This window comes from Microcaecilia unicolor, unplaced genomic scaffold, assembly GCF_901765095.1.
Source record: "Microcaecilia unicolor unplaced genomic scaffold, aMicUni1.1, whole genome shotgun sequence".
Lineage (NCBI taxonomy): Eukaryota > Metazoa > Chordata > Amphibia > Gymnophiona > Siphonopidae > Microcaecilia > Microcaecilia unicolor.
This window is the reverse complement of record NW_021963668.1, coordinates 550834-566957: the sequence shown is the minus strand read 5'-3', so window position 1 is coordinate 566957 and position 16124 is coordinate 550834. Positions and strand designations below refer to the sequence as shown.

At 46.9% G+C, this 16124-nt stretch overlaps 1 protein-coding gene across 2 annotated transcripts in view; it reads right to left on the bottom strand.

The window, feature by feature from the left end:
* Positions 1-16124, bottom strand: part of LOC115459553 (coiled-coil domain-containing protein 93-like) — a 227635-nt gene that overhangs the window by 110722 nt on the left and 100789 nt on the right. For both annotated transcript variants that reach the window (XM_030189365.1, XM_030189366.1), the window contains exon 12: positions 1468-1584. In XM_030189365.1, the coding sequence (XP_030045225.1) occupies positions 1468-1584 (117 nt within the window). The remainder of the gene's footprint in view (positions 1-1467; positions 1585-16124) is intronic.

The window sequence follows — 16124 nt, the reverse complement described above, 5'->3', positions numbered from 1 at the left end:
AGGAAGGCGGGACACTGAGAGAGAACGACGAACAGGGAAGGCAGGAGAAGGCGAGCCTGGTCCTTTCACTAACGCCGGCGCTGCGACTTCAGGTAAAAAATATATATATATATACTTAAATGCATTGTGGGCGGCAGGAACGGAAAGCAGGGCTGGGGAGCTAAGGGCGGGCAGGTGAGCTGGCCCTAGGAAAAAAAAAGTGCCGGTATGCCGTACCAGTGCGTACCAGCACAAAAAAAGCACTGGTCCTCACAAGTGAGTGATGTTATCTGAGACTGAAGTGGAGAAAATGTAAACAAAGCCCCAAGATCTTTCTAAAGTGTTGCACTGTGTATATGCGGGATTTTTCATATCAGCATTGCTGTATCAGGATACCTAGGGCCAGATTTAAGACTTTGATGCCAGTATGAAAGCCCAGACTTCAGATACCAGACAGAAAGTGAAAGAAGGGGTTCAGAGATCTAAAAAAAAACAAAAAACTGAACAGTGGTGCCCCTTTTAAGCAGCACATGCATATGGCCTTAAAGAAGTGGAAGCAGGCTCCTCTTTGTCCTGGGTACTTGGCACCTTCAAAATCTGCAACTCCATGCAGTTACCTTTGCCTAAATCTGAGTCTAAAGCCACTTCAATTCCATATGCACTGGTTACTAGGAGAAGCCAAATCCTAAGTGTATATAGGGACAGGTAAACAGCTTTATTTTCTCCAAAGACAAAAAAGAGGTACAGATCTCAGCTACAAGACGCTTTTAACAAAATAAGGGGTCTTTTTACTAAGGTGTGCTAACAGATTTAGCGTGCTAATGATTAGCACGCGCTAAATGATAGGACGCCCATTATATTCCTATGGACATCTCATCATTTAGTGCGTGCGCCTTAGTAAAAGGACCCCTAAGAGTGTGGGCGAGGGGTAGAATGGAAAAAACAGAATGCTAATGGGAAACAAACATGGTTTTGTTGGCAACAGGTGTTTTCTGCATATTTTTCAACCTGGAAATAATAATGGGTTTAACTGGAGATTATGTTCTATTCTATAGAGCAGACTAACCAAACCTGCTACCATACTGCGAATCTCTCTGCAAACAATAGCAGGATGCAAATGTGTGGAGAGAAGTTCATGATGCTGCCTTGCAGATCTCCTCCATGGAGGTTGACCTCAGATGAACCACCAAGGCAGAGATGGCTCTGGCATTGACATGTAAAATGCCTTTCCAGGGTCAAGACTGCCTATGCACAAGCTGAAAGAGATATAGTCTGCTGTCCATTAAACAATATGAATTGGTTATGACAGTCCCAGGCCTTTTAGGATCAAAAGAAAAAAAAAGCGGGGTGAACTTTCTAGGGGTTTTAATCAATTCCTAGTGGAAGATTAGGCTCTTTAGCAGTGCAATGTATGCAAGGCACATTCACTTCCATGTAAAGTGGCATGAGAAAAAGTGTTGGAAGGATGACTGACTGGTTATACAATACCTCTTCTACAAATTTGGCTTTCTGCAGGATCTGCCTGTTGAGAGATGCCACTTTCCTGCGATGTTGTTGAGCAGCCCCTAGTTTTTCTGGCCGTTCCTCAGCAGAGAGATCTGATTTCTGTTATAAAGCAGAAAGCTACAATGTAAAATGCACAAATTATAGTCCTTTTTTTTCAAAATTTTTATCAGTTCATGCAGTGGTTTAAATCCAAAATTTACATATTCATGGTCGTTTACATAAAAGGTCATTAAAATAAATATTGCAGAGTAAGCTAAGAACATAAGCACATAAGCATTGCCATTCTGGGACAGACTGAAGGTCCATCAGGCCCACTATTCTGTTTCCTACAGTTTGCCAATCCAGGTCACAAACAACTGGCTTACGGACTTTTCTTTTAAGAAGGGATGCAAACCTTTTTTAAACCTTGCTAACAGCTTTTACCACATTCTCTGGCAATGAATTCCAGAGTTTAATTACAGGTAGCTGTATACACTTTCACAGAGAAATTGGGTCTTACACCAAAATTAGGGCCAATTTTTGAAAAGAGAGAGAAACAATGATGAAAGAGTAATATTTTGCAGTTTGCAACACTTTCTCACATATGATAAATTCCTATCTACTATGAAGCCTGGGGGGGCAACGATGGATCCCTTCCACCTTAAGCACAGCTGACACTCTTCCCCTACATCTTCTCTGATGGCTTCTTGTCAATGCCACTCTGGAACAGCGATTTTAAGGGACCTTTTACTAATCTGCAGTAAAAAATGGACTTAGTGTGTGCTTATGCATGTCATTCCTGCATGCTAAGGTCATTTTTACCGTGTGGGTAAAATGGCCAAGTTTTTCTTTTATTATTATTTCCAGCATTAATGGCCACGCACTAAGGGCCAGATGCACTAAACCTAACGAGCCATTAACGAGCAAGTAGTAAACCCTGGCATGCACTAAAAGCCATTTTATGACGACGGCAGCAGCTAACGAAAACGGAATGCAGATGAGCAAATTGTGTAGAAACCGTATTGTAATGAGATGCACTAAGCTTTTCCGATTGCCTTAACACTGGAAACTCTAACGAGAGGTCTGTACCTCTCGCTGGGGCTGCGCGGGATTGAAAACTAATGAAAAACCGCTATAAAAGTCATCCCCCCCCCCGCCGCAATAATAAAAACAAAAGTGCAGTTGAGGCCGGCCATCGAAAACAGCCGTCTGTTTTCGCCGTCATTCACCTCCGCAATAATAAAAACGTCTTTTTTAGCCGTGCTTCACTCAGCTGAGAGACCAGGAAGTCTCTGAGCCAATCACAGCACGTCTAGCTCGGCTAAATGACATTTTAATATTGCAAGGGGGGAATGACAGCCAAAATGGACTTTTTTTGGATGGGCATCCATTCTGGCCATCATCCCCCCCTTGCAATAATAAAAACATCTTTTTTAGCCGTGCTTCACTCAGCTGAGAGACCCGGAAGTCTCCCAGGTCTCTCAGCTGAGAGCCTGCAGCATCGGAGCCAGGGTTACTTCGCAGGAGGGGGAAAAGATGGACATTTGACCGTGGTAGCAGCAATGAATGGACGGGTTTGCTGTGCTTCTCACCATGGGGGTCTCTCAGCTGAGAGCCTGCAGCATCGGAGCCTGTGATTTATTTTTATAATACAGAACGTCCATAAAGGGCGCTCCTGACGAGCACTTGGCACTTGAGGCGTATTTGGCATGCGCAGAGCAGCCAGCATAACGCTTTGTTGCTCTGCGCATGCTTGACCGGCTGATTGGCCGACTGTTTTACGATGGAATAGAGAATGCAAGTGAGCTACAACGAGTAGCTCATTTGCATTCCCTTTCCTTGATGCATAGCCGTTCCCTACCGATTCGCTATGGAATTCGGTACGGAACGGCTCTGACGACTTTAGTGCATCCCCCCCTACGTTTCCCATTACTGCATGGCCATTAGCATATGAGCATTTACTGACACCTATTTTGTAGACAGTAAAGTCTCTCTCACTAACCATGTGCTAATTGGTTAGCATATGGCAACATAGCTGTGCTAACTGATTAGCAAAGAGCATATCTACTCTCCACCCTGTCCTGCCCCCAGAACTAAAAAAAAAAATTATTTTTAGCATTTGGGTAGTGTGTGCTAAGATAGGAGTTGAAGGCTGGGAAAGTCTACCAAATCATCTCCCAAGCTCTCCATCAAGCGAGTGGCAGAAACCTGAGTGCCTAAAGCCAAAAGCAAATGGCTGAGGCATCTGCACATTCCTTCATGTGGCTGCTAACTTCAATGTTGACAGTCTGTCCGCTCCCTCCAAATGTGCTTCTAACTGCTCCATGGTCCCTAGGTGGCTTGGCACTCCACAGCAGCAGGAACTTTATTGCTCCGAATGGCCACCGCAGTTAAGTGGCACTTAGAACTATACAATACAACAGGGCCTCCATTTCTCCTCACCACTGATGTGCTGACCTCCCACTCACAGCTCTTTGAAAGATGGCTGAAGCTGTTGCGAGAACCAGCAGACAGGAAACACTAGGCTAAACAGTAGAAAATCCTTCCTGCTGTCCCTAGTGACCTGTCAAACACATGCCTCCTGATAGGAAGTCAACATCTGCACGAAGCCACTGAAAACTCCCCAGGCTCTGTTATTCTGCCCCTCCCCCTTTTCTTTATTACTTAACAGGAGGGAAGGTGGAGGAAGGAGATGACCAGCCTACAGGTCTACTGGTTAACGAAGGCGGGAATGGATCCAAGTTCATCTATGTATTCCCAATTACAGTGCTCAACAGCCAGAACCTGGAGCCCCCAGCCAGTCCCAAGACAGCAGTTCATAGGCAGCTGCATTGTATACCCATCCATCACTATCTGCTGGAGACAGAAATATTGAAGAGCAGGTGTTGCATGGGGCCCTGTATAGGGTAGGGTTCGCAAGTCTGCTCTCTGTCTCTATCCGGTTAACAGGCATAACCCCTTGGGATCTGGCATGGTCTACTGGACGATAAGCAAATCTCTATCATTCAACATAACTGACAAGGAGCCTGGTGTACTATACATCTTTCCTACAAAGGGAACGTCCTATATTGCATCAGGGCCATGGATTCTTCACTGTCAAACTGACATGGAACCCTGTGTAGTTAGTCCATCATAAAAATAGTCGGTACAACTTGGAAAGCTTTTCCCTTTCTTATCCCAGCCCTACAAATGGTAATTGATGAAGCTCATCAACAAAGCTACTTATATCCTATTTTTCATGCATTATCTTAAGGACTCAAAAAAAAAAAATCTAATGACCTACTTTAGGAAGCTAGCATAATATACAGTATGCAAGGAGGGGGCCAAAGAGTAAGCGACAAAGCACAAATCAGCACAACCACATTATCGATGCAGCTGAATGCTCTGTCGAGCCCTGAGGCTGTAAAATGGTGGCTGTTCTCCTCACATGATCAGACAAGAGGCCTATTCCTGAACTCTCCTGCATCCAACTGCACACCAAATCTGAAGTTATGCTGTCACCAACCGCTTCCTCTGCATTTCACTGGATTCCTGGCTTGCATGTATTGCAACTCCCCGATGCCAGCCGCTGGGTCCCACAATGGGAACACCGCTTCATTGCCTCTGCAGGAGTCACCATTCACTTCAGCTATTAAAAGTGCAACACAACGTGTCCCAAGTGGTGAGTCAGGATCTCTCCCCTGCATCGAGTAAAACGTTCAGCCCTCTAAGCAGTTCCGAGTCAAACTTTAGTTGGACTTACCACTGCCGGCTGCTCCACCCCCAAGCTCACTGTCTCTATAAGTCTTACCACAGATGAGAAAAGGCTCAGGACTGATATTCTACCCCATGCTCTCAAGCATACCTCTTTCTTTCTCCTTTCTCTTTTTTTTTTTTTTTTACTTATTTATATATACAGTGGTGGAAATAAGTATTTGATCCCTTGCTGATTTTGTAAGTTTGCCCACTGACAAAGACATGAGCAGCCCATAATTGAAGGGTAGGTTATTGGTAACAGTGAGAGATAGCACATCACAAATTAAATCCGGAAAATCACATTGTGGAAAGTATATGAATTTATTTGCATTCTGCAGAGGGAAATAAGTATTTAATCCCTCTGGCAAACAAGACCTAATACTTGGTGGCAAAACCCTTGTTGGCAAGCACAGCGGTCAGACGTCTTCTGTAGTTGATGATGAGGTTTGCACACATGTCAGGAGGAATTTTGGTCCACTCCTCTTTGCAGATCATCTCTAAATCATTAAGAGTTCTGGGCTGTCGCTTGGCAACTCGCAGCTTCAGCTCCCTCCATAAGTTTTCAATGGGATTAAGGTCTGGTGACTGGCTAGGCCACTCCATGACCCTAATGTGCTTCTTCCTGAGCCACTCCTTTGTTGCCTTGGCTGTATGTTTTGGGTCATTGTCGTGCTGGAAGACCCAGCCACGACCCATTTTTAAGGCCCTGGCGGAGGGAAGGAGGTTGTCACTCAGAATTGTACGGTACATGGCCCCATCCATTCTCCCATTGATGCGGTGAAGTAGTCCTGTGCCCTTAGCAGAGAAACACCCCCAAAACATAACATTTCCACCTCCATGCTTGACAGTGGGGACGGTGTTCTTTGGGTCATAGGCAGCATTTCTCTTCCTCCAAACACGGCGAGTTGAGTTCATGCCAAAGAGCTCAATTTTTGTCTCATCTGACCACAGCACCTTCTCCCAATCACTCTCGGCATCATCCAGGTGTTCACTGGCAAACTTCAGACGGGCCGTCACATGTGCCTTCCGGAGCAGGGGGACCTTGCGGGCACTGCAGGATTGCAATCCGTTATGTCGTAATGTGTTACCAATGGTTTTCGTGGTGACAGTGGTCCCAGCTGCCTTGAGATCATTGACAAGTTCCCCCCTTGTAGTTGTAGGCTGATTTCTAACCTTCCTCATGATCAAGGATACCCCACGAGGTGAGATTTTGCGTGGAGCCCCAGATCTTTGTCGATTGACAGTCATTTTGTACTTCTTCCATTTTCTTACTATGGCACCAACAGTTGTCTCCTTCTCGCCCAGCGTCTTACTGATGGTTTTGTAGCCCATTCCAGCCTTGTGCAGGTGTATGATCTTGTCCCTGACATCCTTAGACAGCTCCTTGCTCTTGGCCATTTTGTAGAGGTTAGAGTCTGACTGATTCACTGAGTCTGTGGACAGGTGTCTTTCATACAGGTGACCATTGCCGACAGCTGTCTGTCATGCAGGTAACGAGTTGATTTGGAGCATCTACCTGGTCTGTAGGGGCCAGATCTCTTACTGGTTGGTGGGGGATCAAATACTTATTTCCCTCTGCAGAATGCAAATAAATTCATATACTTTCCACAATGTGATTTTCCGGATTTAATTTGTGATGTGCTATCTCTCACTGTTACCAATAACCTACCCTTCAATTATGGGCTGCTCATGTCTTTGTCAGTGGGCAAACTTACAAAATCAGCAAGGGATCAAATACTTATTTCCACCACTGTATATATTTTTTTTAAGATTGTTGTGCTGGAAAAGGAGAGCTTCACAGTTAACAGGAGAGAGAAGAAGTAAATCCATGGGGTACCACAGACAGAGATCCAAAGACCTCCAGATATGACTCTACAGACTCAAGCCACTTGCAAAGCTCAACTGGGGACCAGATGACCAACTGGACAAGGAGCAAATCACTTAAAACCAGAGGCTGAAAAATGTGTCCATCCAACTGATGGAGACAGAAAACATTGAGGAGTTGGACTAGATGCCATGAAAGATGTCTCAACTCAGTTTTCAGTTCTCTACCTCCACCTGCTGGTTGATGGGAACAAATATCCTACAGGTTCTGGAATGGTGGGATGCTATGCAACTGAAAGCCACTTTTACTGCAACTTTGTAAAAGGGCCCCACAATACCACAAAAAAAATTCAAAAATAAATAAATAAATAAATAAATGCAACTATTCTCATACTGTCTTGCGGTTTTATTTTTATCTTGTTCTTTTTTACATAACACTTCATTATGCAGTGTTTTTACATTCTCAAGGATGCCTGGTAAGTGCCTATTCTATTATACAGCCTTTCCTTTATTAAATACTAGCCTAAACGAGCATATACGTGCTTAAAAACTAGGTGTGAGCACTTATGCCAGCCACAGAGCTTTAACGTGTGAGCCACCAAATGCCACATATATATATTTAACTTATAGTATTCTACAGGCTACACATGTGCGAGTCCCATCTTAGCTTTGCTCATGTGTTACAATTTCCCCTATCTTGCAAATAAGCACTCTGCAAATTTTGCATGTATTTATACAATAATGCTTAGCCAGAATTTTGAAAATTATTCATATATGTGCATACAGACACGCACATAAATGTATTATTCTAAACATTTACCTGGATAAACAGCATGTGAATATTAGTTCCTATGTTACAGAATTACCCCCATAGGGAGTATTTCTATAAAGGTCACCTGAAGAGAGACATTAAATGCCGAGTGCTGAACACAAATTCTATATTGGCAATTATGCATGTAATCGCTGTAACAGAACACTAGCCTAAGTCTCCATTTTAGCACCTAACTTTAGTCGCCTATGACCTTTCAATGTCCACACCACCTTGCATTTATACTCTATGACCCCTCACTACCTCTCCCTCTCTCATTTCTCCCTACACTCCTCCCCGTCAGCTCCGCTCTCTGAACAAATCTCTCGTCGTCCCCCTTCTCCTCCACCGCTAACTCCAGACTTTGTTCCTTTTATCTTGCGTCACCTTATGCCTGGAACCGTCTTCCTGAACCCATACGTCTAGCTCCATCTCTACCTGTTTTTAAATCTATGCTGAAAACTCACCTTTTCACTACTGCCTTTGGCCCCTAACTGTTACTCATTTGCCCTCCTCCTTCCCTGTTCTTCTTTACCCTGTAATTCCCTTGCCCGTAATGTCTTGTCTGTCTGTTTTACTTAGATTGTAAGCTCTTTGAGAAGGGACTGTCTCTCTATGTCAAGCGTTCAGCGCTGCGTGCGGCTGGTAGCGCTATATAAATGTTATTAGTAGTAGTAGTATAGAATTTGAATGCTAAGGTTATACAATACCAACCAAGTACATTTAAATGCATAATTGCAAATTAGTGCCAATTAGCAGCTTATTTGTCAATTTACATCTTAAACCCCAGATTCTATATAGCGCAACTAGAGATCCATGCTGAAATCCAAGCAGATTTTATAACAGCACTTAACAAGCAATAATGAGCACTAATTAGAATTTACATGCACAACTTGCTAAGTGTATTCTGTAATGAAATGCACCGAACTTCTAATGTGTACAGGCAAAAAGGGGCATGGTTATGGGCATTTTGTGGGCGCTCTGAAATTTATGTGCATAGTTGTAGAATATGGCCCTCTGTATCTAAATCTATGTACCAGGATTTACGCCACGTTTTCATTGGTGTAAATGGATGTGTGTTGTTTTAGGCACTGAGATATCAACTAAGCGTATTCTATATATTGCAAAGGCGCTGCTAAAAGAACACGCTTAGTCGGCACAGATTTCCATGCTTATATTTTAGGCATCATATATAGAATCTCCCCCTAGGTGACACTTTTATGCAATATTAGGGGAATTCTATATATGGTGCCAAATGTTAAGTGCCACTACACCAAATTTTTGGTGTGGAAAAGTATCCTAACAGATGGCAAGGCACCAAAACGGGGCCGAAACAGCAGATCTATGCAAAACCATATTTACTTGCCCATTCATAGGATAGCTCCTAATGTTTCCACACCAATCTGCAAATGGGACCTAATGATGGGAGGAACATGGGCAGGTCAGAAATGTTCCCTTAAGATGCATGCAGTGAAATAGAATAGTGCAGATTTGCATCAGACTCGTGCATCAGGATTTGCGTCAGGCTCATGCATCAGGATTTACACCTGGTTTCAGCTGGTGTAAATCCTTGTGCCCAAAGTTGAGCACAGATCCCAATGCTACACGCTATTGTAGAAAGGGCACCCATCCCAGAACGCCCCTTATAGAATACTGTTCAGCGCCAATTTTATTTTGGCACCAAATTTTGAGCACCATTTACTGAATCCAGCCCTCTATGAGCAGCTGTTTCCAAGGGCAAAGAATGAGCATGTACATATAGAAATTTTTACCATCATATATACACAAAGTTACTTCTAGCTCAGAGCAGATAGAAAATTTTATACAGGTGTATATTTTGCCTTTATAAATAAAAAAGGCACAATATGTGCCCATGTGCATTCCGTGCCATGGCACCCTCTTAAAGCAAAAGAAATGCGGAGGTTTTTTTATTTTGCTTTGACTTTTTAAATCTCACAAATACTGTATATCAAAAACGTGGATGCAACAATCAGAGCATAATACCTGAAAACTATGACAAAGTATAATTAGATTGTCATTTTCTTGCAACCTACTCTTAAATATTTTATGCACATTACTTGTTTCTTTTCCTTCAAGAAATATTCCAGCATCTTGCAGAAATTTCATTTTATGTTAATAAATCTCTCTTTTTTGCCAAGAGATGAAAATGTATTTTTAAAATTAGAATTATAAATATAATACATCAAGTAACAACTTGAAAATGGAAGCACATCCACCACCATAGGAAAAAATACAAAATATCAATACTAAGTCCATAATATACAACATAGTTAGTGGACAGCATATACCTCACAGCTGATCTTAATGCTGCAAAGCAGTGAACATCAACCTTGTCTCCCTGCCCCCTGAAGTAAATAGAGAACAAACAAAGGCAAGACATTTTTGGCAATTAATACCTCAGGACAGAAGAAGAAGTAATTGAAATAAGCTAAAGAAATATGGTTATGTCTACTGTTGCAAGCAATAGCATTTGATCATTTCCCAAGACAGAGATCCAAAGGCCTTGCTCCAGTAACTTAGTAGCCACTGTTGTATTACACAGTAAGAATCAATTTTCAATTAAGCTTTTACATTCTTATAGCGTTCTAATCACTGTCTGTGCTTTGAAGTTACTGGGAATTTTTTTTTACTACTTAACATTTCTAGAGCGCTACTAGGGTTACGCAGCGCTGTACAATTTAGCAAAGAAGGCCAGTCCCTGCTCAAAGGAGCTTACAATCTAAAGGACGAAATGTCAAGTTGGGGCAGTCTAGATTTCCTGAATAGAGGTAGATGGTTAGGTGCTGAAGGCGACACTGAAGAGGTGGGCTTTGAGCAAGGATTTGAAGATAGGCAGGGAGGGGGCCTGGTGAATGGGCTCAGGGAGTTTATTCCAAGCATGGGGTGAGGTGAGGCAGAAAGGGCAGAGCCTGGAGTTGGCGGTAGTGAAGGGTTCTGAAAGGAGGGATTTGTCTTGAGAGCAGAGGTTACGGGTAGGAACGCAGGGGGAGATGAGGGTAGAGAGGTAGGGAGGGGCAGCAGATCAAGTGCATTTGTAGATTAGTAGGAGAAGCTTGAACTGTATGTGCTACCTAATCGGAAGCCAGTGAAGTGACTTGAGGAGAGGGGTGATATGAGTATATCGGTCCAGGTGGGAGACAAGACATGCAGCAGAGTTCTGAATGGACTGAAGGGGGGATAGATGGCTAAGTGGGAGGCCAGTGAGGAGCAGGTTGCAGTAGTCAAGGCGAGAGGTAATGAGAGAGTGGATGAGAGTTCGGGTGGTGTGCTCAGAGAGGAAAGGGCAAATTTTGCTAATGTTATAGAGGAAGAAGCGACAGGTCTTGGCTATCTGCTGGATATGCACAGAGAAGGAGAGGGAGGAGTCGAAGATGACTCCGAGGTTGCGGGCAGATGAGACGGGGAGGATGAGGGTGTTATCAACAGAGATAGAGAGTTGAGGGAGAGGAGAAGTGGGTTTGGGTGGGAATTTTTTTTTTCCTGATCTTACAAAGCTTTCCATAGCTAATAAGGTAAAATTATGTATAATCATACCTGATAATTTTCTTTCCATTAATCATAGCTGATCAATCCATAGACTGGTGGGTTGTGTCCATCTACCAGCAGGTGGAGATAGAGAGCAAACTTTTGCCTCCCTATATGTGGTCATGTGCTGCCGGAAACTCCTCAGTATGTCGATATCAAAGCTCCATCCGCAGGACTCAGCACTTAGAGAATTACACCCACGAAGGGACACTCTGCCCAGCTCACCACCGCCGAAACGGGGGAGGGGAATTAACCCAGCTCATCCCCACACAAGTGGGGGAGGGGAATCCGTCCAGCTCATCCCCGCGGAGCGGGGGAGGGACACCACACCCGCCGATGCGGGGGGATCTGGCTTATCCTGCAACCGCAACCGCGGGAGGAGCTGACTGACCCTAACACCGCCGAAGCGGGAGGGGTACAAAGCTGCCCTACAGCCGCACGAAGCGGGAGGGAGTGCCGGCAGAATTTTAAGTCTCAATCCAGCCCCGTAAAACGGAGGGGAGAGGAATGCAGCAGCTCACTGTAACACAAACTCGTCTTAACTCTTGAAGAATCCAAGTGAAAAAACTTGAACACGAAGTCTTTCTGAAGTAACTGAAGACTAAACTTGAACCTGAAATGCAACCAGAATAAAACAGTACAGATATCTGGGAGGGGCTATGGATTGATCAGCTATGATTAATGGAAAGAAAATTATCAGGTATGATTATACATAATTTTACCTTCCATATCATCAAGCTGATCAATCCATAGACTGGTGGGATGTACCGAAGCAGTACTCACCCAGGGCGGGACAATGAAATCCCTGACCTCAACACCGAAGCTCCAAACCGGGCCTCCGCCCGTGCAGCCACAGTCAAACGGTAATGCTTGGAGAATGTATGAGCCGAAGCCCAAGTTGCCGCCTTGCATATCTCTTCCAAGGAGACGGATCCGGCCTCTGCCATCGAGGCCGCCTGAGCTCTCGTGGAGTGAGCCTTCAGCTGGATAGGCGGCACCTTCCCCGCGGCCACATAAGCCGCTGCAATGGCTTCCTTGACCCATCTTGCCACTGTAGGCTTAGCAGCCTGCAGACCCTTACGAGGACCTGCAAACAGGACAAACAGATGATCCGATTTCCGGAAATCATTGGTCACTTCCAAGTATCTGATGATGACTCGTCTCACATCCAGATATTTAAGAGCAGAGTACTCCTCTGGGTAGTCCTCCCTACGAAAGGAAGGGAGACAGAGCTGCTGATTCACATGGAAGCGAGAAACAATCTTGGGCAGGAAGGAAGGCACTGTGCGAATAGTCACTCCTGCCTCAGTGAACTGCAGAAAAGGCTCTCGACATGAGAGCGCCTGGAGCTCGGAAACTCTTCTGGCTGAAGTGATAGCCACCAAAAAGACTGCTTTCAACGTCAGGTCTTTCAGAGATGCCCTCGACAAGGGTTCAAAAGGCGGCTTCTGCAATGCTCTTAGTACCAGGTTGAGATTCCACGCAGGCACCACTGAGTGCAGAGGAGGGCGCAGGTGATTAACTCCCTTGAGAAAGCGCACCACATCTGGCTGCGAAGCCAGGGAAGCACCCTTCAGGCGGCCCCTGAAGCAAGCCAGAGCCGCTACCTGGACTTTAAGGGAACTGAGCGACAGGCCTTTCTCCAGACCTTCTTGCAGGAACGCCAACACTGAAGAAATTGGAGCAGTGAAGGGAGAAAGTGAGCCTGCTTCACACCACGCTGCAAAGATACGCCAAACCCTGGCGTAAGCAGTAGAAGTAGAGCGCTTCCTCGCTCTCAGCATAGTGGCGATGACCTTGTCTGAGAAGCCCTTCTTCCTCAGACGCTGCCGCTCAATAGCCAGGCCGTAAGACCAAAGGGGGAGGGATCCTCCATCACCACGGGACCCTGATGTAACAGGCCCTGCTCCACTGGCAGCCGCATAGGATCGTCGACTGAGAGCCTGATCAAGTCCGCATACCAGGGACGCCTGGGCCAATCCGGACCCACCAGGATTACCCTGCCGGGATGCTTTGCCACCCGGTCTAGCACCCTGCCCAACATGGGCCAGGGCGGGAACACATAGAGAAGCTCTTGTGTCGGCCACTGTTGGAGAAGAGCATCTACTCCCAGGGATCGAGGGTCCCGTCCTCTGCTGAAAAAGCGCGGCACTTGGCAATTGGCCGATGACGCCATCAGATCTAGGCTCGGCTGGCCCCAGCGCTTCGTGATGTCCAAGAACGCCTGAGCAGATAGCTGCCACTCTCCGGGCTCCAAGGTATGGCGACTGAGAAAGTCTGCCTTGACATTCATGACTCCGGCAATGTGGGCCGCTGAAAGCTGCTCCAGGTTCGCTTCCGCCCACTGGCAAATATTCATAGCCTCCTTGGCTAGAGGGGCGCTCTTGGTACCTCCCTGGCGGTTGACATAGGCCACAGCCGTGGCATTGTCCGACAGGACCCGTACAGGCTTCAACACCAGTACCGGGATGAACTCCAAAAGCGCCAACCGAATGGCTCTGAGTTCCAGGAGGTTGATAGACCACTTTGCCTCTGCAGGAGACCATAGCCCCTGCGCTGTCCTTCCCAAGCAGTGGGCTCCCCAGCCCGACAACGAGGCGTCCGTCGTGACGACAATCCACTCTGGGGTCACCAGAGGTATTCCCGCAGACAACTTGTCTGTCTGCATCCACCAGCTCAGCGCCTTGCGCACTGCTGGGTCCAAGGGAAGGCGCACAGCATAATTCTCCGACATCGGAGTCCAGCGCTGCAGCAAAGAGTGTTGAAGTGGTCTCATATGAGCCCTGGCCCAGGGCACAACTTCCATCGTGGCCGTCATAGAGCCCAACAGCTGCACATAGTCCCAAGCCCGAAGGGGAGAGGCTACTAGGAACTGGTCCACCTGAGCCTGAAGTTTGACAATCCGATTGTCTGGCAGGAACACTCTGCCCACTTGGGTGTCGAATCGAACTCCCAGGTACTCCAGGGACTGAGTCGGGCGCAGCTGGCTCTTCTCCCAGTTGATGATCCATCCCAGGGAGCTCAAAAGAGCAACTACCCGGTCCACAGCTTTGCCGCACTCTGCATAAGAGGGGGCTCGGATCAACCAGTCGTCCAGATAAGGATAGACTTGTACCCCTTCCTTTCGTAGGAAGGCCGCGATGACCACCATTACTTTGGAAAAGGTCCGCGGAGCAGTAGCCAACCCGAAAGGGAGGGCTCTGAACTGGAAGTGTCGTCCCAGGACTGCAAAACGCAGAAAGCGTTGATGAGGAGGCCAGATGGGAATATGTAGGTACGCTTCCTTGATGTCCAAGGATGCCAGGAACTCTCCTGCCTTCACTGCCGCTATAACAGAGCGGAGAGTCTCTATGCGAAAGTGCCGCACTTTCAAGGCCCGATTGACCCCTTTGAGGTCGAGGATAGGCCGGACAGAACCTCCTTTCTTTGGTACCACAAAGTAAATGGAGTAACGTCCCTTGCCAAGCTGACTTTCTGGCACCGGAACGACCGCGCCCAGGCGGATCAGATTGTCCAAGGTCTGCTGCACTGCCACAGCTTTGACCGGAGACTTGCAGGGAGAGAGTACAAACCCGTCTTTTAAGGGTCGGCAGAACTCTAGTTTGTAGCCGTCTCTGATGACTTCCAGCACCCACGCGTCTGAAGTTATTGTGGTCCACTCGCCCAGAAACGAGGACAGCCGTCCTCCAATCTGCACTGGGGCGTGGACCAAGACCCCGTCATTGGGTACAAGACCCTGGGGGAGGACCGGAGGGAGCACCTCCGGGACGGCGGTCTCTGCGAAAGGAATGCTGCTTGGGGGAGAAATTCCTCTTAAAGGAAGAGGGGGCAGAAAAACCCGACCTGCCCGGGCGGTACCGACGGGCTTCCTGAAACCGTCCTCTGGAGGTACCGGGACGAGCATTAGCCCGAGCCCTGACCTCTGGTAACTTCTTGCCCTTAGACGTGCCGAGATCGGTCACGATTTTGTCCAGCTCGACCCCAAAGAGCAGCTTGCCTTTAAAAGGCAATCTAGCCAGGCGGGATTTAGAGGCGTGGTCAGCAGACCAATGTTTCAGCCAAAGCCACCGGCGCGCAGAGACTGTCTGAGCCATGCCTTTAGCTGAGGCTCTCAAGACATCATACAGCAAGTCTGCCAAATAGGCTAAGCCCGATTCCAGGGCCGGCCAATCAGCCCTCAAGGAATGATCCGAGGGGGAAGCCCGCTGTACCATAGTCAGGCACGCCCTGGCCACATAGGAGCCGCAAACTGAGGCCTGCAAATTTAAAGCAGCCGCCTCAAAGGACGACCTTAAGGCCGCCTCCAATCTTCTGTCTTGGGCGTCCTTTAGGGCTGTGCCACCTTCCACCGGCAACGCCGTTTTCTTAGTCACCGCAGTGATCAAAGAATCCACGGTAGGCCACAGATAGGCCTCACGTTCACTCACAGCCAAAGGATAGAGGCGGGACATAGCCCTAGCCACTTTAAGGCTCGCTTCTGGGACATCCCATTGAGCCGAAATTAAGGTGTGCATGGCATCATGCACGTGGAAGGTTCTAGGCGGGCGCTTCGTCCCCAGCATAATGGCAGAGCCAACAGGGGCTGAGGGAGAGACGTCCTCCGGAGAGGAAATCTTCAAAGTGTCCATGGCCTGTAACAACAGGTTGGGCAAATCCTCTGGGCTAAAAAGCCGCGCTGCAGAGGGGTCATCCGCTCCATCCGAGCGGGGATCCGTCTCCTCCAAGGAATCCGCAAAGGACCGTTGGG